The 23,786-nt window shown below is 37.1% G+C and overlaps 1 protein-coding gene and 1 long non-coding RNA gene across 2 annotated transcripts in view; both read left to right on the top strand.

Moving 5' to 3' along the window:
• The window catches only part of LOC145519858 (uncharacterized), a 72,033-nt gene extending 48,686 nt beyond the window's left edge, over positions 1-23,347 (top strand). The window contains exons 3-5 of the long non-coding RNA XR_014063973.1: positions 3,228-3,340; positions 11,330-11,461; positions 20,187-23,347. This is a non-coding gene — a long non-coding RNA (uncharacterized LOC145519858). The remainder of the gene's footprint in view (positions 1-3,227; positions 3,341-11,329; positions 11,462-20,186) is intronic.
• On the top strand, positions 3,679-8,478 carry LOC145519815 (olfactory receptor 13C7-like). The gene has a single exon (XM_081524609.1). It carries the CDS (start codon positions 4,084-4,086, stop codon positions 5,134-5,136), a length of 1,053 nt encoding a protein of 350 aa, XP_081380735.1. The 5' UTR covers positions 3,679-4,083; the 3' UTR covers positions 5,137-8,478.
• Positions 23,348-23,786: the final 439 nt, after the last annotated feature.

The following is a 23,786-nucleotide window of genomic DNA, read 5'->3' as shown; positions in this document are numbered from 1 at the left end:
GTAAGTTTAGGAATACCCAGAAGTATGTCTCTAAATCTCCTATAGTATTTTTATTTTATGACATAGAAGTTTTGATAAAATATAAAATGTCCTTATCACAGTGTGGCACAAAAATCTTATGAATACTGATAAGTATTAGTATGGCTGGATCAATGATAGCTAGCTAATATATTGAGAACTAACTCTGTGCCAGATACTTTGATAAGCAGTTTATTAAGTCATTTATCATTTCACTGCAAGCCGGTAAGTGTTATATATAATAATAGTATGAGAAACTATCATTATCCCTATTTTACAGAGCAAACAGATAAAGGGAAGTTAAAGTAGCTTGCTCAAGATCATATAGCTAGAAGCAGGATTTAATAACTGTCAGTCCAGATCCAGGGCTTCCCTGGTGGCTCAGTAGCAAAGAATCTGCCTGCCAATGCAGGAGCCATGGCTTTGATTTCTGAGTCAGAAAGGTCCCCTGTAAGAGGTAATGGCAACTCATGACAGTATCCTTGCCTGGGAAATCCCATGGACAGAGGAGCCTGGTGGGCTACAGTCCACAGGGTTGCAAATGAGTCAGACATGACTTAGCAGCTAAACAACAACAACAAAGCAAGCTGAATTTCTCACTCTTGGAAATTATACTGTGGTTATGTAAGATATTAAGATTAGAGTTTAGTTGAGAGATGTAAGGGCCTTTGAATTAATTTTGTAAATTTTTTAAACATTTAAAATCAGTTCAAAATATCTAAAAATCGATTATTTAAAACTTATGATCCTAAAAGATGATGCTGTAAAAGTGCTTCACTCAATATGCCAGCTAATTTGGAAAACTCAGCAGTGGCCACAATAATGGAAAAGGTCAGTTTTCATTCAAATCCAAAGGAAAGACAATGCCAAAGAATGCTCAACTACCACACAATTGTACTCATCTCACATGCTAATAAAAGTAATGCTCAAAATTCTCCAAGCCAGGTTTCAATAGTACGTGAACTGTGAACTTCCAGATATTCAACTGGATTTAGAAAATGCAGAGGAACCAGAGATCAAATTGCCAACATTCACTGGATCATTGAAAAAGCAAGAGAGTTCCAGAAAAACATCTATTTCTGCTTTATTGACTATGCCAAAGCCTTTGACTGTATAGATCGCAACAAACTGGAAAATTCTGAAAGAGATGGAAATACCAGACCATGTGACCTGCCTCTTGAGAAATCTGTATACAAGTTAGGAAGCAAAAGTTAGAACTGGACATGGAACAACAGACTGGTTCCAAATAGGGAGAGGAGTACGTCAAGGCTGTGTATTGTCACCCTGCTTATTTAATTATATGCAGAGTACGGAATACCAGACCACCTGACCTACCTCTTGAGAAACCTGTATGCAAGTCAGAAAGCAACAGTTAGAACTGGACATGGAACAACAGACTGGTTCCAAATAGGAAAAGGAGTCCGTCAAGGCTGTATATTGTCACCCTGCTTATTTAACTTATATGCAGAGTACATCATGAGAAACGCTGGGCTGGAAGAAACACAAGCTGGAATCAAGATTGCTGGGAGAAATATCAATAACTTCAGATATGCAAACGATACCACCCTTATGGCAGAAAGTGAAGAAGAACTAAAGAGCCTCTTGATGAAAGTGAGAGAGGAGAGTGAAAAAGTTGGCTTAAAGCTCAACATTCAGAAAACTAAGATCATGGCATCTGATCCCGTCACTTCATGGGAAATAGATGGGGAAACGGTGGAAACCGTGTCAGACTTTATTTTTTTGGGCTCCAAAATCACTGCAGATGGTGATTGCAGCCATGAACTTAAAAGACGCTTACTCCTTGGAAGGAAAGTTATGACCAACCTAGATAGCATATTAAAAAGCAGAGACATTACTTTTCCAACAAAGGTCCGTCTAGTCAAGGCTATGGTTTATCCAGTGGTCATGTATGGATGTGAGAGTTGGACTGTGAAGAAAGCTGAGCACCGAAGAATTGATGCTTTTGAACAGTGGTGTTGGAGAAGACTCTTGAGAGTCCCTTGGACTGCAAGGAGATACAACCAGTCCATCCTAAAGGAGATCAGTCCTGAATATTCATTGGAAGGATTGATGCTGAAGCTGAAACTCCAATACTTTGGCCACCTGATGCCAAGAACTGACTCGTTTGAAAAGACCCTGATTCTGGGAAATATTGAAGGGAGGAGGACAAGGGGACGACAAAGGATGCGATGGTTGGATGACATCACTGACTCAATGGACAGGAGTTTGAGTAAACTCTGGGAGTTGGTGATGGACGGGGAAGCCTGGCGTGCTGCAGTCCATGGGGTCACAAAGTGTCGAACACTACTGAGCGGCTGAGCTGAACCGATGATTTCTGTTTCTCTTTCTTCCTCTGAAATGACTCTTTACAACTCTTTCTCAGTACTTCCTATTTAATTTTTGTGTTATATTCTTACCTTCTCCACACACAACAGGTAGCATGTCCTGTTGGAACTTCAGTTTCTAAAAATATTGTAGTTTTAGATACAAGAACATTCATCACTATATATCATTCCTTATTTCATTCCAGTATCTTACCATCTTCTTTGTATCCAGATAATAAGTTCATTTTGACCTAAGTGTCACAGATTACTACCATGTCTTTTCATCAGATGTAGTCAATTCTAATTTTCATGTCAATGATTTTACCTGGCTAGTGAGTTACAGCTTAATTAAATTATATTAGTTAGCAACTTTGTTTTAATTGCTTCTAAGGGACTTCATCCCCAAAGTACTAGGAATTTTCTAAATTCTACTCAAACAAGACTGTGAAGTTTAAATTGCTTTTGGGATTAAAAACATCCTCAAAGCAGCAAAGATCTTAAGTTGTTTTGATACTCCATTGGCTGATCCTTTAAGGGATCCTTTACTAGTGAAATAAATGACTGTAAAAAGCTCCAGTTTTCATTTTACTGAAAGTCAGTTCTGTTTTGCTAATGGTTAGTTGCCTTTTTTCCCACAATGTAGAAATGGCAGCTACTTGAAATTAATGAAAAAAATGATAAATAGTTCTTCTTTTAGTTGTTTTACTGAATTTACTGAATTGTACTGAATTTACTGAGTTGGAAGTTATGAGACTAGCAATCTCATAAAAAAGTAAGTCGACTTCTGTTTCTGTTATTTTAATATAGAAGTAATTATACAAGTAATTATAACATATTGCTAATGCTTAAGACTATTTTAGAATGACTCACCTCTCTTTATTATAGGTTTTCCGAATATGCAGTGAGAAGATCATCAGCAGAGCAGCTCTTAGAGCAGATGTTAAGCTGCTAGATTTCTGTGGAGGGAGAAGCTAATCTATATTTTCTTAAACATGGAGGTAAAAGAGTAAATTCCCTGTCCCTTAAATCTTTAAGTTCATATATATATATATATATTTGTTTCGACTGGAGATTATGACAGGTGCACTAAAGTTTTCTGAGATCAACTTGTTATTCTTTATCTGGCAGGACAATAGAGTTACCTAGATTTGCCAATTTGTACCAAAAGAGACTAAGAAGAATAATTGTATATAAAATATTTTCCTTTATAAGTTACTAATGCATTAATTAATATTTTAGGATAGTATAGGTATACATTTATCCTCAAATTAGAAATTACCAAACATCCTTTTGCTAAAGATGTATCTTTTCAGTTTGTTTTTCTAGTCACAATCTATTTGCAACTGAGGTTATATTACTGTTGAAGCAGGATAACACATACCATTTTATTTTAGTAGCTGTAAAACAATTATTTTTGTTACGGATAACATTAGTTGTATTCTGGAATGTTTGATTAAAATGTTATGGTAACATTGCATTCAAAATAATTTCAAACTCATAATGTGAGACATAATTCTAACCCAGCTGTATTTGTTCTGAATCTCTTCTAAAAAGGGCACATTTTTTTTTCTTTGAATTTAAGCCTTCTTCACGAGTTCTGAAAGTCTAACTGATTTTAGCTTAGAGGATTTTGGCATATTCTTATGCTATCTGTGTATCCAATTATAGGTTCACATTACCCATAAGGAAAGCCACTTAAGGATGCAAACAACTCTTACAAACACTTCGATAACAGATCCACATGTATTCCAACTGCTGCATAATTTCTTTTGTTGAAAGAAAATGGGAAAGACCATTAGTTAATGGAAAGACTGTTAACATGGGAAAGACCAATCAGTCTTCTGTTACAGAATTTGTCCTAGTGGGGCTTTCTGGCTACCCAGAGCTTGAAGCCATTTATTTCGTGCTGGTGTTATTTATGTACCTGGTGATCCTGCTGGGAAATGGAGTCATCATCACTGTAAGTGTCTGTGACTCTCACCTGCACACTCCCATGTACTTTTTCCTCAGTAACTTATCATTCTTGGATATTTGCTACACCAGTTCTTCTATCCCCTTATTTCTCAGCAGCTTCTTAACTTCAAAGAAGACCATTTCCTTCTCTGGATGTGGAGTGCAAATGTTTCTCTCCTTTGCTATGGGAGCCACAGAGTGTGTCCTTCTAAGCATGATGGCATTTGACCGCTATGTGGCCATCTGCAATCCTCTGAGATACCCCATCATTATGAGCAAGAATTCGTATGTGCCTATGGCTGCAGGGTCCTGGATTGCAGGGGGTGTCAATTCTATGTTGCAAACTTCTCTTGCGATGAGGCTTCCTTTCTGTGGGGATAATGTCATTAATCATTTTACTTGTGAAATCTTAGCTGTCTTAAAATTGGCCTGTGCTGATATCTCCATAAATGTTATTAGCATGGTTGTTGCTAATATGATTTTTCTTGTGGTCCCAGTACTTTTTATTTTCATTTCCTATGTTTTCATTCTCTCCACCATCCTGAGGATTCCTTCTTCAGAGGGAAGACACAAAGCCTTCTCCACCTGCTCTGCCCACTTAACAGTGGTGATTATATTCTATGGAACCATCCTCTTCATGTATGCAAAGCCCAAGGCTAAAGATTCCTCTGGTGCAGACAAAGTCCAAGGCATAGACAAAATCATCTCTCTCTTCTATGGAGTTGTGACTCCTATGCTCAATCCCCTCATCTACAGTTTGAGGAACAAAGATGTGAAGGCAGCTGTGAAGAATATACTCTGTCAGAAATGCTTCTCAGGGGGAAAGGGAATGTTGCTTTAAAAAATTTATTTACTCAGAATGCAGGACTAGTTCTCACCTGTAAGTTCCAAAATAAATGTAAGGATTGATAGCACCACTGATTCTTGAAATTCTCATTTTTCTGTACCTAGGGTCTAAATGTGAGGGAAATCTAAGGCCTACGTTCTTCATGACTCTTAAAGAGAAAAGGGAAAGAAATCTATAGGTAGAAAAGATTCTCATCCAAACCACAGTTAGTGTTACTCTAGAATGATGAGTTCTATAATCTTATGTAAATGGAAGTAGCATTTAACTAGTTTAACCTCTTGTCTTCTATGTGCATCAATTTTCTAGTTTCAAAACTTTCCTAGGAAGGTAAAGTACAAAGTGCCTTTTAAGGGTCAGAGTGCTACATAAATTCAACACTAAATGATTCATAATGAGGTAGTGTTTGACCTTAGAGAGGGATGACCACTTTTGGATGTTAGATACCTGGCTGTGTGTATATCATAGGAAAGAGTAGAAAAATGATGCTATTTTTCCTAGGGCTGATATTCTCTTGCCTGCAATCTGGCAAGCATACTTCTGTACAGAGCTGTCTGAAGGAATGTGAGGCTTTGTGCATACATCCCAACTGATGAGGAAATTTGGTCTATTTTGTTTCAACAGATGAGCAGCGGTGACTTTGAGTGAAAATGATAATTACTGTTAAGTGACATAAAAATTACTTAGTTTCTGAAGAACTTGGTTGTACAGTTCTCTGAGAACTTTGTAATAATGAATTTAAAGTATCACAGATTAGGTGTTTTTACTGTTACATGAATTTCCTGTAAAATATGAGCTTTCCATTCATTCATTGAGTCATCTCTTCCTTAATTCAATTATTCAATCAACCAGTGTTTACTGAGTATCTACTTTGTTTCAGGCATTATGCTACCTGTTAGCTATATATATAAACAACATGGAAACAAAAACCAAAAAATCACCAAGGGGTGCACAATCTTGTGGAATATAGACTGACTTGAACAAAATATAAAGAATATTTAATATTAAAGATTTTCCTTCTCCACTGTTTCCTAAACTGGTTCCTTTGTTTGCATTCAAAGGGAATGCACTCATAGTATGTTGGATCTTTATTGCCCGAAGGAGTGAGGGTAGAATAGGACATTCCAAGAAGTCAGATCTCTGATACCCCCTAACCCTCTAGCTGCCTCTGCCTTTGTTTGTTTTATACGCTCTGTGTTTCTTCATACTATTTTATTTGGGAAAAATAAAAGTTGCTGGGAAAAGTTTAAAAACTACTATGGTGTACTATAGAATCCAGTAAGAGTTTTAAGAAAGAACTGGTTACTTTTGGATTGGTGTTTTAGAGGAGTCATTTTGGAACTGCAGAGGATGAAGTGGTAAACCTCCTGCTGATAAATTCCCAGCTCACTTTCACATTTCTTGACCAGCCACTTGCCCTTACCTTGTTTTCCTTCGTGTAGGCTTCAGAGTACTGAGATGCATCCATTTCCTTGCAGTTTTTATTCCCATCCTGATGGGTTACAGAACAAGTTTTCTCACATAACTTTCATGAGTCTTTCCTTTAAAGTTTTACTTTAATTAATAGAGGCAACAGAGAAAAAAAAGAAGGTAACATGAATGGGAACATTCCACAGGTTTAAAAAATCTTCCAGACTTTGCCAGAATTAGCTCTGATATAAGAGAACCAATTTGACTCCTGAATACAAGTTTCCTTCCTCATTCTTTCCTTGTATTTCTGTTCCTTTTTTGGTTTTAAACTTCACTAAGTACTTACTGTATGTTTTTTTGTCACTGACTAACACTATGCTCTATAGTATTTCCCCCTCAACTGTTCAGTATTTATATTATTCTACCTTGTTCATTTGTGTTTACAAATGTATTCATATATGAAAATGTAAAGAACATTTTAAGGAAACCTGGAGTCAGATAGTATGGTGTTAGACCATCTCTGAAATCACACATTCTCTGAGTTCTACAGTTATTAAAATTCAACTTGAAAAGGATCAGTTGATCAGTGTGAGGTGAGTATAGAATGCAATCCTTTATATGAAAATGTTTGAAAACTTTAAAGTACTAGAAAAATGGGAAATATGATTATTTTATTCATTAGTTTCTCAATATCAGATCAGATCTCAAGACCAGATCCTGTATCACTATGAACTTCCCTATTAGAACTAATTTTGCTGCATCCCATCAATTTTGTAGGGTTGTTATTCATTGTCATTTATATTGAGGTATTTTCTGATTTCCTCATTTATTTCATTGTGGGCTCATTGGTTTTTTTAGTATCATCTTGTTTAGTCTCCATGTATTTGTTTTTTCCTATTTTTCTTTCTGTTTGATTTTCTAGTTTCATAATGCTAGGGTCAGAAAAGATACTTAAAATAATTTCTGTCCTCAAATTTGTAGAGGCTTATGTTCTGTCCTAGTATGTGGTTCATGCACACTTGAAAAGAATGTGTATGTTGTAATATTTTTGAATGTAGTGTCCTTTCGGTGACATTAAGTCTATCTGGTCTATTGTGTCTTTTTTGTTTGTTTGTCTCTTTAAAATTTTTTAAATTGGAGGATAATTTCAATATTGTGTTGGTTTCTGCCCTACATCAACATGAACATTCCTGCCACCTCCTACCCCGTACCCCTCTAGGTTGTCACAGAGCACCAGATTTGATTTCCCTGCATCATACAGCGAATTTCTACTGGCTATCTGTTTTACAGACAGTAATATATATATTTCAGTACTACTATCTCATATCCTACCCCTCCTCCTTTCCCCTACTGTGTCCAAAAGTCTGTTCTTTATGTCTGCGTCTCCTTTGCTGCTCTGCAATTTTGTTCATCAGTGCCATCATTCTAAATTTCACCCTATATGTTTTGATTAGAGCAGTTAGTCCAGTGTCATTGAAAGTAATTATTGATAGATATATACTTACTGCCACTTTAACCCCATTTTCCAGTTGATTTTGTAGTTCATTTTTGTTTATTTTTTCTTCTTTTTGTTTTTTATCTTTTGATTTTGATGGTTTTCTTTGATTTTTATGCTTGAGTTACTTTTCTTGATTTTTTTTTTTTGTTTGTTTTTTTGTGAATCTATTGTACGTTTCTGATTTCTGGTTACCCTAGTTTTCAAGAATGTTAACCGACAATAATATCTACATGCTTCAGACTAATAGTCATATAAATTAAAATGCATTCTAAAAGATCTACGTTTTTTTACTTCCCTCCCCCAAATTTTGTGATTTTCCTTTGCTACTTTAAACGTTCATGTTTATCTATTCATTGTAGCTATAAATGCTTTTACAATTTTTTTTTTTAATCTATGTACTGGCTTAGAGTGATCTTCAGTCCTTTTGTATTTTTCCCTTCCCTATAGACTCTTGGTTCTTTGCTGTTTGGAGAGGACATTTCAGTATTTCTTTTAGGTTAGGTTTAGTATTGCTGTAATCTTTTAATTTTTGCTTGCCTGAGAAATCCTTTATTTGTCCTCCTATTCTAAATGAGAATCTTGCTGAGGAGAGTATCCTGGAGTTCATGTTTTTTTCCTTCCAGGATTTTGAATATCTCATGCCATTCCCTTCTGCCCTGAAAAGTTTCTGCAGAGAAATCAACTGATAGCCTTATGGAGGTTCTCTTGTAACTAACTATTTATCTCTTGAAACCTTTAGAATCCTCTCTTTATTTTTTGCCATTTTAATTAGTTGTGATGTGTCTTGATGTGAGTCTGTTTGATTTCATCTTGTTTGGGACCCTCTGTGATTCCTTCACCTAACCTTTTTTTAGATTTGGGATGTTTTCAGCCATAATTTCTTTATATATGTTTTCAATCACCTTATCTCTCTGTTCTCCTTCTGGAACATATTATGCCTAGATTTGCACTCTTTATATCTTATCATAGATCTTGTATATTGCATGTATATATATTATATATGACAATGCTGCTGCTGCTGCTATTTTGCTTCAGTTGTGTCCAACTCTTTGTGACCCTGTGGACTATAGCCCTCAAGGCTTCTCTGTTCATGGAATTCTCCAGGCAAGAATACTGGAGTGGGTTGCATTCCCTTCCTGAGGGTATCCTCCCGACCCAGGGATCAAGCCTGGGTTTCCTGCATTGCAGGCAGATTCTTTACCATCTGAGTTACCTGGGAAGCCCATATATGGGACAGTAACAGTCGAAAAACTTAGACAGCATATTAAAAGGCAGAGACATTACCTTTCTGACAAAGGTCTGTATAATCAAAGCTATGGTTTTTCCAGTAGTCATGTATAGATGTGAGAGCTGGACCATAAAGAGAGCTGAGTGAGTGGGTGAGTGAAGTCGCTCAGTCGTGTCCGACTCTTTGCAACCCCATGGAGTGTAGCCTACCAGGCTCCTCAGTCCATGGAACTTTCCAGGCAAGAGTACTGGAGTGGGTTGCCATTTCCTTCTCCAGAAAGAAAGCTGAGCTCTGAAGAATTGATGCTTTTGAACTGTGGTGTTGGAAGACTGCAAGGAAATCCAACCAGTCCATCCTAAAGGAAATCAGTCCTGAATATTCATTGGAAGGACTGATGCTGAATCTGAAACTCCAATACTTCGGCCACCTGAAGCGAAGAACTGACTCATTTGAAAAGACCCTGATGTTGGGAAAGATTGAAGGCAAGAGGAGAAGGGGATGACAGAGGATGAGATGGTTGGATGGCATCACTAACTCGATGGACATGAGTTTGAACAAGCTCTGGGAGTTGGTGATGGACAGGGAAGCCTGGCATGCTGCAGTCCATGGGGTTGCAGAGAATTGGACATGGTTTTGGATTCTTTATCACCTCTATTTGGGCTTCCCTGATAGATCAGTTGGATCACCTGTATTCTTTTGTTAAACCCATTCCATGAATTTTAAATTTCTCATATTATAGTAATACTTTCCAATTATAGACTTCCATTTGGTTCTTTCTGTAGTTATTTCTCCACTGAGATTTGGTATCTTTTCCTTGTTTGTGAATATTTTTTCCTTTACTTTATCTAAATAGTTATACTAGTTGTTTATCATCCTTTCTTATAATTTCAACTTTTGGGCTATCTCAGAGTTTTAGTTTCTACTGACTGCCCATTATCTTGAGAGTGTGTCACTTATTTCAGATTCTTTATATGATGAGTAATTTTGGATCGTTTCCTGGACAATGTGATATTTGGAGACTCTGAATTACAATAAATTCCTTTTTTTTTTTCTTTTTTTCCTTCAACCTTGTCTGAAACTAGCCCACATGCTGTACAGCACACACCACGAGCACAGTTTCAGTACTACTATTCCTCCTTTTACGACCGCCAAGACCAGGGTGTAGATCCAATAAATTCCTATGTCTACTTTTAGTGTGCTGGTTTTGTGATGAACCTGGTTTGAATCAAACTGTAAATGTGGTCTTTTTGTTAACTGTTCATATTTTACTTAAATATACATTTTTATCTTTAGTTGTGCATACACAGCATAGGAGTCAATCAGAGAACCTGGTTAAGATTTTAACATAGAACATGATGCTTTTTCTGTATCGCTCCTTTCTGGAATTCTCTCCTTAAGTTACAGTGGCTGTGTTTTCCCAGAACACAACTGGCTTGTCCAGAGAAAGTGCTAGTTTAATGTCAAAGTTTTTCCCATTCCATACAAGGCCTAGTTCAGCCAATAGCTCGATAAATGTGAAACTCACATCAAAACATTACTTGTTCTGAGTAACTCTTTTGATACTTTGTACAAAGTTTATAGTTGTCATCTCTGAGAATATTGAGTTTTATAGGAACTCTTTTAGTCACAGTGAAAACAATAGAAAAATTAGAAGCTCCCACAACATATTTTATGACTAAGAAGTTTTACACCTCTTCTTTTCTCTGAGATTGCCCTCTTCCTAATTCATTAATTAATCATACTTATGTCATTTCCTAGTATATGTCAAAAAGAAAGTAATGCTGATATGTGGAATGGAGAATATGCTACAATGAATAAGGAAATTCTCTTGAGGCCAGATTTGAGAATACCATAAGGGTTAAACTATTAAGAGTAACTTAGCAGTCAAATTTGAATGTATTGTTATCTTACTAAGGGTTAAATGAGGCATTATTTGAAAGCATCTGGCTCATAGGAGGGCCTCATTACATTTTGTATTTCTCTTTTTTTTCTATCTAGGTTGTTAGTCTCTTTCCACCTCAAACCTCCCCATCACCCTTTCCTTTCTTGATCAGGTAAAATGAAGGCTGAACTCCAGAGTTTACTTCCTTTGGTCAACTCCTCCTCTTCAGTCACTTCCTACTAGTGCTTCCTCCGATTTGTGCTTTACTCAAATGGAACCAAACTCAGAGAACAATAGATAATTGGTATGTACATAAAATGTACTAGGTAAAAAAAAATAATAGGAAGCTCATTTATACTATCTTAATGTTTCTTTTAATTAGGTAATAACAGTGAAAAGTGCAGCATAAGATTGTCTCTCACTGCCTCATTCAGGTACAGTCACCCATGAGTCATTGTTTAACTTCTTTATTTTCAAAAACCAGAGAGCAAATAAGGAAGGCAGTAGGTGGAAGAGGCAGTATAATTTAATTAATTTATAAGACATCTTTGTGGTGTGCTAGGTGTCTTGTATACACCATCTTTAAAAAATTTATTTATTTTTTAATTGAAGGATAATTACTTTACAGAATTTTGTTGTTTTCTGTCAAACCTCAACATGAATCAGCCAAGGGTATACATATATCCCCTCCCTTTTGAACCTCCCTCCCATCTCCTTCACCATCCCACCCCTCTAGGTTGATACACATCTTTTAAAATTTGTTTCATTAATTAATAATGATAGATAGTGTTAATGTAAGTGCTGACTTGAGGTTGATTTCTTCTTTAATTTAGTCAACACTGTGGGTGTGCCTTGTGTGGACTAAGGATTCATTATAAATATGACATTTTCCCTACCCTTAAGGATTATCACCAGATAATGTTGTAAGATAGATGAGAAAACTTGGGCTTGAATAAAGATCACACAGGTCATACATGGTGGCCAGGACTTGAGCCCATTGTATGCCTGTATTCCCTACATTACTTTTAGAATATATTTGAGGAGTAAGCTAAATATGAGCAAATATTTCAGGAAGACAAGAAGAATTCTGAGGAATCCTTAAAAAGAAAAAAAAAAGGTTGTCTATTAATATTACTGCCACTTCTCTGAAGGAGTATTACAATTTTGATTCTTAATTTTTATTTTGAATCTGAGAAATCTTTCTATTTGTGCTGTAAACTGAATTTCTTTCATGGCAAAACAAAACAACAAAAAATCTTTATCTTCCATAGACTTCTGACAACATACTTATCACCAGCATATATGTGGAGTTAACTTAAAATTTGTTCTTAAAAATAAAACATGAGTTTATAGTGCAGAATTAGAGTGAAAATATAAAATAAGAGGGTCAATGGGATCTTAAGAAACACCACCATGTATTATAACTCATCAATCAAAGGGAAAATTTTTAAGTTCTTCAGCATATTCTACTCAGTTGTTTATCTTCCCTTGTTTTACCCTACATATAAAGATTATGTTCTATTTTACAAAAATATTTGGAGTTGTGGTTTGGGGGATATAATAATGCATAAATTTTTCTTATTGTGCAGTATTTTAGATACTTGGATTTATACTTACACTATTTTTTTCATTTTAACTAATTCAACAGTTAATGATGGCCCACTATTTTTAATTAACTTGGCACTGGACTTTTTACAGAGAACAGTGGATGATAGTATGTCATTGGGAAGATTTCAGAAGCTAATAAGTGGTTATAGCATAAAAGAAAAGTTTCTGGAGTAGGTAAGGGTCAGGGTAGCATAGAGGAGGGAGTAGCTAACTCAAGGGAATCTTAGAAGGCTCTACAGGGGATGTAACATTTGACCTGTGTCATCTATTGTTGCTAAGATTTCACCAGAGAAGGAGAAATGTAACAATGCAGAGGAAATTGTGTGTATTATTGTCCTTACATGAGAAAGAACATGAAATAATTGGGTAACCACACTGAGTGCAGCACAGTAGATGATAAGGAAAGGGGGCAACGTTGGCCAGAAACCCGAAGTTGAAATATATGGTTCAAAATGTATGCTGGGACAGATGAGGTCTCTAGGTAAAAAAAATAAGCAAACATATATCAAAAATATTTCAGATAAAGGCTACTGAAAATATTTATGTGATGGATTTTCTGGGAAAGACAATTTTAAATATATTTTTTGTTTTGTCCTCCTAAGTTTACTTACATTTCTTAGATTACTTAACCCTACTTTTAAAAAAAATTATTTATTTTTTATTGAAAGATAATTGCTTTATGGAATTTTGCTGTTTTCTGTCAGACCACAACATGACTCAGCCATAGGTATACATACATGCCCTCCCTTTTGAACCTCCCTCCCACCTCCCTCCCCATCCCACCCCTCCAGGCTGACACAGAGCCCCTGTTTGAGTTTCCTGAGCAATACAGCAAATTCCTGTTGGCTATCTGTTTTACATATGGTAATATAAGTTTCCATGTTACTCTTTTCATACATCTCACCCTCTCCTCCCTCTCCTCATGTCCATAAGTCTATTCTCTATGTCTGTTTCTCCATTGCTGCCCTGTAAATAAATTCTTCAGTAACATTTTTCTAGATTCCATATATATGTATTAGAATACAGTATTTATCTTTCTCTTTCTGACTCACTGCACTCTGTATAATAGATTCAAGGTTCATCCACCTCATCAGAACTGACTCAAATGAGTTCCTTTTTATGGCTGAGTAATATTCCATTATGTATAGGCACCACAACTTCTTTATCCATTCACCTGTAATGGACATCTAAGTTGCTTTGATGTTCTAGCTATTGTAAATAGTGCTGCAATGAACAATGGGATACATGTGTCTCTTTCAGTTTTTATTTCCTCAGGATATATGCCTAGGAGTGGAATTTCTGGGTCACATGGTGGTTTTATTCCTAGTTTTTAAATAAATCTCCATACCGACTTCCATAGTGGCTGTATCAGTTTACATTTCCACCAACAGTGCAAGAGTGTTCCCTTTTCTCTACACCCTTTCCAGCATTTATTGTTTGTAGACTTTCTGATGATGACCATTCTGATCTGTGTTAGGTGATAACCTCATTGTAGTTTTGATTTGCATTTCTCTAATAATGAGTGATGTTGAGCATCTTATCATGTGTTTGTTAGCCATCTGTCAGTCTTCTTTGGAGAAATGTCTGTTTAGGTCTTTTTCCCACTTTTTGATTGGGTTGTTTGTTTTTCTGGTATTGAGCTGTATGAGCTGCTTGTATATTTTGGAAATTAATCCTTTCTCAGTTGTTTCATTTGCTATTATTTTCTCCCATTCTGAGGGTTGTCTTTTCACCTTCCTTATAATTTCCTTTGCTGTGCAAAAGCTTTTAAGTTTAATCAGGTCCCACTTGTTTACTTTTGTTTTTATTTCTATTACTCTAGGAGAGGGTTTCCCTTATAACTCAGTTTGTAAATCATCTGCCTGCAATGCAGGACACCTGGGTTTGACTCCTGGATCAGGAAGATCCCCTGGAGAAGGAAATGGCAAACCACTCCAGTATTCTTGCCTGGAGAATCCCATGGACAGAGGAGCCTGGCAGGCTACAGTCCATGGGATCATACGAGTTGGACACGACCTAGCCACTAAACCACCACTACTCTAGGAGGTGGGTCATAGAGGATCTTACTTTGATTTATGTCATTGAGTGTTCTGCCTATGTTTTCCTCAAGCGTTTTTTAGTTTCTGGTCTTACACTTAGGTCTTTAATCCATTTTGACTTTATCTTGTGTATGGTGTTAGAAGTGTTCTAATTTCATTCTTTTACACATAGCTGTCCAGTTTTCCCAGCACAGTTTATTGAAGAGGCTGTCTTTGCCACATTGTATATTCTTGACTCCTTTGTCAAAAACAAGGTACCCAAAGGTGCATGGGTTTATTTCTGGGCTTTCTATCTTTTTCCATTGTCTATATTTCTGTTTTTGTGCCAGTACCATACTGTCTTGATGACTGTAACTTTGTAGTATAATTTGAAGTCAGGAAGGTTGATTCCTCCAGCTCCATTCTTCTTATAAATGTAGAATAAATGTAGAAAAAGGATAATAGGTTTAAAAAATTAAAAGTTAAAATTATAAAAAAGAGAAAAGATAAAAAAAAATGGAAGAAGTTTAAAAAAAGAAAAACTCCACAGAACTTCAAAAGCCCAATGTAGAGGCAGAGGTTTATAACAATAGAAAGTGTGACTGAATACATACCCGTAAGCAAAATCAAAACAGTCCAACAAAAATAAAGTACAATAGATTGACCTGGTGAAGAAAGGAAACCAAATATATCTACCAGAACAAAACTAATTAAAGCACAAGCTGGAAAACAAAACTAAAGCAAGGTGCCAATTGGTGAATAAAGCAATAAAAATAAAACTAACAAATATGTTGAGAGGAAAGGAGAATAAGAAAAGAAAGAAAGGATAGCTATGCAAAGTTAAATAGAGTTAGAAAAAGAAGAATTATATACATTAAAGACTAACTGCAAGGGGAAAAGAACAGTAGGAAAAGCAAACAAAGGAATAAATGTAGAAGAAATAATAATAGGTTTAAAAAATTAAAATTTAAAAAAAGAGAAAAGAAAAAAAAGAGGAAAACTTCCCAGAACTGCAAAAACATGACGTAGAGGCAGAGGTTTATGACAACAATAAAACATGTGACTGAGGGAAAAAAAAAGCTCAAAAGCTTAACTGGATTTCTTAGTGCCTAGAAAATCGACAAGTACAACAGAGGGTGGAAAAAATGGGGGGGGGGGAGGAAAAAATCCAAAAGAATCTACAGAACAAGTAAAAAAATAAGAATAATAAATGTTTTTTTGAGTCACTGCTGTCAGTGTCCTTCCCTTGCTGAGAGTCACAGTCCACCTTACCTCCCTAGGGTGCCCTCCAGCACTGTGGTGATCTCTGGACCTGCTGTGGGGGCAGCTCAGATTCTAATCTGGTCCTACTCTCTCTGTGTTCCTACCTCCAGTGTCCGCAGCTATCAGAAATAGTGTTTTCTCTTTTGTGGGAGCTCTCAATGGCCTTTCATATATTCCATAGACACAGAGTCTGCTTAGTTGATCGTGTGGATTTAAATCTGCAGCTTATACAGCTGGTGGGAAGGTTTTGGGTCTTCTTCCTTAGCCAGACTGCCCCCGGATTTCAATTGTGGTTTTATTTCCACCCCTACATGTGAGTCGTCCTCTGGGGTTTAGCTCCTGAGGCTGCCCTGGAGGACTTGGGTTTTCCCCTGTGAGGGCCAGGTGTGGAGGTGGTGCAGCTGCTTGGGTCGCAGGGGTTCTGGCAGCAGCAGATACTCAGGGGAGTTGGCGGCTAGGGCAGCAGGAAATATAGTGCTCTAGAAGGGTATGACAACCAGTATTAGCCAATACACTCCGGTATTCTTGCCTGGAGAATGCCTCTCTCTGACAGAGAAGCCTGGCAGGCCACAGTCTACAGGGTCGTAAAGAGTCGGACACGACTGAAGCGACCTTGCATGGATAGACACAAGACTATTTTTGCCTGTGGCAGCTCTGCTCCAGTGAGAGTTGAGTGAGAAGGTGGCACAGCTGCTTGGCTTGCGGGGACCCTGGCGGCGCCAAGTGTGCAGGGACATGGACTGCCTATGCCACAGGAGTTATGGCCCTATCAGAGTCTTTTTTCGAGCCTCTTATAGTTGGTGATCAGAAGGCCTCTTTAGCCAGTCTTTCTCTGAACCCTAATTTTTTTTTAAAAAAATTTAATTGGAGGATAATTGCTTTACAATGCTATATTGATTTTTACCCCGAGTGCATGCATCCTGAGTCTCTTAGTCGTGTCCGACTCTTTGTGACCCCATAGACTGTAAGCCGCCAGGCTCCTCCGTCCATGGAGTTTCCCAGGCAAGAATATTGGTTGCCATGCCCTCCTCCAGGGGATCCTCCCCACCCAGGGATCAAACCCAAGTTCTCTTAAGTCTTCTGCATTGGCAATCGAGTTCTTGACAACTGTGTCACATGGGAAGCCTCAGCCATAAGTATACATGTATGCATGTTTCCTTTTCCCCTTAAACTGCCCTCCCACCCCCCACCCCATCCAACCCCTCTAGGTTGTCACAGAGCACTGGATAGGACTCCCTATGTTATACAACTGCTTCCCGCTAGCTATCTGTTTTACATATGGTAATGTAATGTGTATGTTTCAATGCTGCTCTCTCAATTCATCCACCCTCTCATTCCCCCACTGTATCTACAACTCTCTTCTCTTTGTCTGTCTCTATTCCTGCCCTGCAAATAGTTTCATCAGTACCATTTTTCTAGATTCCATATATATGTGTTAATATACAATATTTGTTTTTCTCTTTCTGATTTAACTTCACTGTGTATAACAAGCTCTAGTTTAATCCACTTCACTAGAATTGACTCAAATGCATTCTTTTTTATGGCTGAGTAGTATTCTATTGTATATATGTATCCCACAACTTTTTTATCCATTCATATATCGATGGACATCTATGTTGCTTCCATGTCCTGCCTATTGTAAATAATTGTGCAATGAACACTAGTGTACGTTTGTCTTTTTGAATTATTGTTTCTCAGGGTATATGCCCAGCAGTGGGATTGCTGGGTCATATGGTAGTTTTGGAACTTCCCTCGTGGCTCATAGGGTAAAGCGTCGGCCTGCAATGCAGGAGACCTGGGTTTGATCCCTGTGTTGGGAAGATCCCCTGGAGAAGGAATGGCAACCCACTCCAGTATGCTTGCCTGGAGAATCCCATGGACGGAGGAGGCTGGTAGGCTACAGTCCATAGGATCACAAAGAGTCAGACACGACTGAGTGACTTCACTTTCACTTTTATCTCAGAAATTTATTTATGGTCATGTAGAAATCTCATGCCATCACTGCCAGGAATGCACAATCTGTGGACTAAATTACATTAAGAGATAGACATTTTTAAAGTTATGAATGAGATAGTTTTGTTTTTTTTTAAATAATAGGAAGGGGGACAAGAGACAACGTGTGCCAGATATCCAGGAAGGAGAGGTTACCAAAAAAGAAGTCCATGGTGTTCATGGCATGTGGAGGAGGGATTCTTAGAGGGTGAAGATGACTAAGGTACTGTTTTCAGGATTTATCAGGCACATTACTTAAGACATGACAAAAATGAATATTTGTCAGTTCCTTGGTACTCAGAAAGGTCTCTCAGAATGAATTCAATTTCAGTTGTCCAGATGGTTCTTTGCATTTTCTTTTTCTTTCTTGAAATGATCCAGAAAAAGAAATAGCACATAAGTTAAACGAGTTGTCTTATGTTACATAAAGTAAGAGGTAATTGGGGTGGAAGATTTAACAACTATGTGAGCACTATCTGGAGTATTGGTAATAGCAATAAGATCAGCGCATGGGATTTCTCTTCTAGAGCATAAAACAGCTGAGCAACATTGGTAACTTATTAAAAATACAGGCTGCTATATTCCATTTCCTGGGGCTGTGATACACAAAATCTGAAGCAGGGAAGAATGATTTGCATTTTTAATAAATATCTGTTATGAGATAGGTTAAAAAATAGAAACTAAAATATCTCTGTCAAAAAATGTAAAATAATAATTTAATTTGCTTGAAACATTGTTCTGATGTTACCTATTTGGGTGCTTCACTTAAGTAATGTTGGACATAGGATTTTGAGGACCCCTTGTGACTTGGGGTGAAGAAAGGAAGAAATAGTTGAAGAGCTCTGTTCCTGGAGAGACGCTTAATCTTATGGTGACAGACCAGGACCTAATATAACGTTCAGAAAGCAATTCCTTGTAATCAGATCAATAAACTTTAGAAACAATGATGTTGGATACCCAGTTTTAACTACTTCCCTGTTCAATTGCTGTTTTTCCCCCCATTATCTTCAGACTTTTAGTCAAAATTTGTTTTACCTATGTTAGTGGTTTGTGGTAAACAAACTGTGTTCACTATTTGGGTGAAGCAGTTCAAGGAAAGGTGAGTTCTGCCTGCAGAAGTAAAACAAACAAACAAAAAACACCCGAGGTCACTTGGAATATATGTATATATTCACCATTACCTCTTAGTTGTGTAAATTAGATAGATGGTGACTATATGTCAGTTAATTTGGGTATATCTCTTTGAGTAAATTCTTTGGAGATGCTTATATAATGGAATGGGATTGAGTTAGAAGTTAGGTTGTGGAGTTACAATAGAAAACTGCATAGCGTGGTGGCTTGTAGGTTTCAATTACATGATTTCAGACTTCTGAATTTGTTGTGAATTTCAAAGTGCCACTCATATTCACATAGCACATATAAATTCTGAGTTTCAGAGCCAGATGCAATAATTATTTTGTACAATAAAACCCTTTTTTCTTTACTCACTAATTGATTAACAAATTAGAATTAAGTAATATATATAAAATTCTTACAACAGTGCCTAGAAATTTGTCTTTTTATTATTATTTTTAATAACCAAGAGTTCATGTAGCTAAATGAGGTCTTTTTGCAATATTATGAATAAGACACAGTAGGATGAACAAATTTTAATATTTGTTAAAAATATTAAAATATGTTTGGATTAAGAATTCCAGAAGTATATCATAAGATTAAGAATGGGATAAGACATATTCTCAATACTCCTGATTGGTTATTTGAAATACAGTAATGAGTTTAATATAATTAAGTCTTTAGGGCATTATTCTTGAATTTTTCAAAAGTTTTAAACATATTCCCCCTGATCAATTTAAACTTATGGCTTAGAAAATTTCATGAATCCCTAGGAGCAAGAAATATTTAAATTGCCTTCCTGAGTCTGGAGAAGATTCTTTAGAGAAATTCCTGGGTCTGCACAATGGGGCAGTGTTTCTACTTGGGTTTGAAGGGCAGATGAAATCTTCCATATTCTCAAATATTAACTTCCCTCTTACTTTTGTACTAGCAGAATCAAAATATACTCCCTTTGTAAACAATGTTATTTGGCTCTAATGTATAGGAGCTTTTAAAACAATTGGGAGTAATGCCTTTGCTATCGATGTTTTCCAGAGAAGTCCTGTGATATTATGGCTCCTCAGTGGTAATACCTTCAGAAATTTATCAACCTTGTGGAAAATTTTGTACAATAAGCTACAAATAGAAGACCAGTGCAAAGCAATGTGCTCTGTGTTGCAACCTAGGAGGAAAGTTGACCTTCCATTTAAGGTAATAACTGAGAACGTACTGAAAACATATTTCCAAGGGGATATTGAACTGAGTCAAAGTAAGCCATGTGTTTTGGAGATAGAATATATTTTTATCATGAAGCATCTATAAGGAATAGGAATTTTAAAAATTCTAAGATAATATTTTCTTCAATATACTGAGGAGAAAAATGAAAAATAGAACCAAAACAGCAATTTGAAATCTGAAGTAATTTGAATATCCCCAAAAGCTGTATATTAGGTCAAGAATCCATCATTTAATCAGAATATAGTTTCCTGGTCTTTGGTTCAATGTAAGTGTGTACATGTCTACTGGTGTCATTTCTTACTGGTCCAGTGAGGTTCCTGTGAAATAGGCAGCAGATTTGCAGTCTTATCCAGAATATAAATTAGGCTGATGTCACAAGAGTTCTGATTCTATAACAGTTTACCTCATGGCACCGATTCAGTTTTCTTTGGTTTGGTTACAAACATTTTTTACAGTGCTAATTATGAACAGACAGCCATTCCCTACCCTGCAGCCTCTCTATTTTGAAAACTTTATTACTTGTTCTTGAATACATTTTCTGATTTGTGTGAAAATGAAATGGAACAATGAGTCCTTGGCTAACAGAAAAGAATTTTGACTTTCATAGTTATGTGTGCATGAGTATTTTTGGAATTGTTTTGAGAAATTAAAAAAATTTTTTTTGTAGTTGTTGTGGCTGGTGATGTGTTCCTGTGAAAACGTTAGACCAGGGATCAAACCCACAAGACCATGATGTTTGTGATGCACACACACACACTCATTTAACATTTAACAGAATGAATTGAGATAGGCTTTAAAAAAACAACCTGTAAGTTCCTTGTTTTAAGTGATGTTGGCTTTTGCTACAGTGGTATACACTCTTCACCACCAAGTGAGGAAAGTTTGATATAACATGCATCAATATTATATCATGTATGATGAAAATTATACATGGTTGGTTGGGTAAGGAGAGAACATATACCTGAACAGGTCTGATTGATAAAAATTTACTGGTACCTTTGTAGGTATGTGAAACTGGGGAAACATGAAAGAATTTGAAAAAATGAACAATTGAAGATGAAGGAAACCAAAATAGTGTTTACCATGTGCCAGATGCATTTATGCATTTAAACTTTATCTTTGAAATCCCCATGGTAACATTCAGCAGGGCAATATAATACCTAAAATTGAATATTCCAAAATATATTTACAATTCATATTGTTCTTTATCTGTGTTAGCCACCTGAAAATGGTTGCTCTGAAAATCCTTCAGCTGCTAATCATCTTAGTCAACTTTGGACAATAAAATTTAGGGGATTGAAGAAATCAATAAATTATATGTTAAAGAAAAAAATCTCCATGGTGTAGGTGAGAATATTGAGATATAAAATTATTTGTTCAAAATCACATAGTTAGTAACTGGTCCTGTTAGCAGAAAGGATATGGATGAAGGACCCTAGTCCTGTGGTCACTTCTGGCCAGCAACAGGCTTAATCCGTAGGGAAATCATGTATAGAGTGTGTTCATATATTCTTCACAAAGACAGAGACCTGTTATCCATCCAGTCCACATACAAGATGGTTTCAGTGAGGCCTGAGTTGAGCAGCAGGATTGAAGCTACAGCTTTTAGTGGATGTGCACTACCAGGTGGGATAAATTTGGAAAAATATAAAGCTAGGAAAGGGGTTTCCCAGGTGGTTCAGTGGTAAAGAATCTGCCTGCAATGCAAGAGATGTGAGTTTGATCCCTGGGTCGAGAAGCTCCCCTGGAAAAGGAAATGGCAACCCACTCCAGTATTCTTGCTTGGGAAATCCTGTGGACAGAGGAGCCTGATGGGCTACAGTCCCTGGGGTCACAGAAGAGTCAGACTTAACTTAGCGACTAAACAAAAATAGCAACAAAGCTGGGAAGCAAGAAATGGGGGCCCATGTAGCTGTTTCTGCAGCACAGACTTGCCACAGGTCCTCTGCTCTGGTAGTGCTTTGAACTTCTGCCTGTCCACTGTGAAGGTCATCTCAAAGCATGTTTCCCTCCAAACTTGATAGCTGCCTAGTCCTCTCTGTGGTTGAGGCTATGGAGAGTGTAGTTATATTTATTGTGATGTAATATTTTTAATATCTTGTGACTTCATGCTAGAAGTTTTCTGTTGTTTGAAGAATCCTTTTATAGAAATATTAAAGCACATGTGCATGTTATAAAAATCTCAACTTCATACCAAAAAAAAAAAAGGATATTCTATCCAAGAAAGTGAGTTTACAGAATAAAACTGCTTCTCATTCATCACTTACCAGATAATTGGGACTTGAGTGCCTTTCTTTATCACCTACCATTAAGAAGGTGAATATGGGACTCAGAGTAAAAGAACCATGCATCTTTAGGGTATAGAAGAATCCAAAAGCATGACAGGTTAGGTTGATTGAAATAAGGAAAACATAAAATGAAAGGAGAAGTATCCTGATAGTGGCCAAAGGGCAGATAAAGGTGTTTAGAAGGTGGCAGAATAGTTCCAAATGATTCAGTTGAGACCTAAATTTTGTGCCAAATTTCTTGAATAAGGAGAAATGGTCTATGTGTTAAGTGCCTGTCTGTTTTGTAAATGAATTAGAATGGTTTTGATGGATTCTGTGTCCGTTAACAAGAATATCAGGGGACGGTCCCAAGATGGTGGAGGAATAGGATGGGTAGACCACTTTCTCCCCCACAAATTCATCAAAATATCATTTGAATGCTGAGCAACTTCCACAAAACAACTTGTGAACGCTGGCGGAGGACACCAGGCACCCAGAAAGGCAGCTCATTCTCTTTGAAAGGAGGTAGGACAAAATATAAAAGACAAAAAGAGAGGCAAAAGAGTTAGAAATGGAGACCTGTCCTGGCGAGGGAGTCACGAAGGAGGAGAAGTTTCCAAACATCAGAAAGCTCACTCACTGGTGGGTCTGTGGGGAGTTTTGGAATCTCAGAGGGCAAACTGGTAGAAAGAAAAAAGAAAAGAAACAAAACTCACAGAATCCGTGCCTAACTGCAGTGGAGAAGTAGCCCAGACACTCATGTCCTCCACCAGCGAGCAGGGCCTGGACAGGGAGGAGCGGGCTGCATGCTTAGGGTAAGGACCAGGCCTGAATGCCCTGAGGATAACCTGAGGAAGTTAACATGAGATAGCAACCCAAAGGGGGATAGCCAGAGAGAGGAAAAAAAAAGAGAGTGAAGTTTCCTATGAAAGGCTCTAACCTAACACACAGCCTGGCCTGCTCACAGAACAAAAGATTGAGGGAATACCAAAGGAGAGCTAGCTGGCTGCATATAGGCCCCTTGCCCACTGCTGGAGGCAGAGAGGCAGGCGGGCAACAGCCAGAGCTGCAACAGAACTGAACAAGTGAGCCTAAATAAGTGACCACTTTTGCCCCCTTGTGTCAGGGCAGAAATTAGACACTGAAGAAA

This window comes from Giraffa tippelskirchi, chromosome 1 (assembly GCF_054371585.1).
Source record: "Giraffa tippelskirchi isolate mGirTip1 chromosome 1, T2T-mGirTip1v1.2.pri, whole genome shotgun sequence".
In the NCBI taxonomy this organism is placed as follows: Eukaryota; Metazoa; Chordata; class Mammalia; order Artiodactyla; family Giraffidae; genus Giraffa; species Giraffa tippelskirchi.
Note: the sequence above shows the minus strand (reverse complement) of the source record. Positions and strands in the feature narration are given on the sequence as shown.

Bases quoted from the DNA above. Each gene is read 5' to 3' on its own strand.
- LOC145519815 (XM_081524609.1), top strand. From the start codon at position 4,084: ATGTATTCCAACTGCTGCATAATTTCTTTTGTTGAAAGAAAATGGGAA.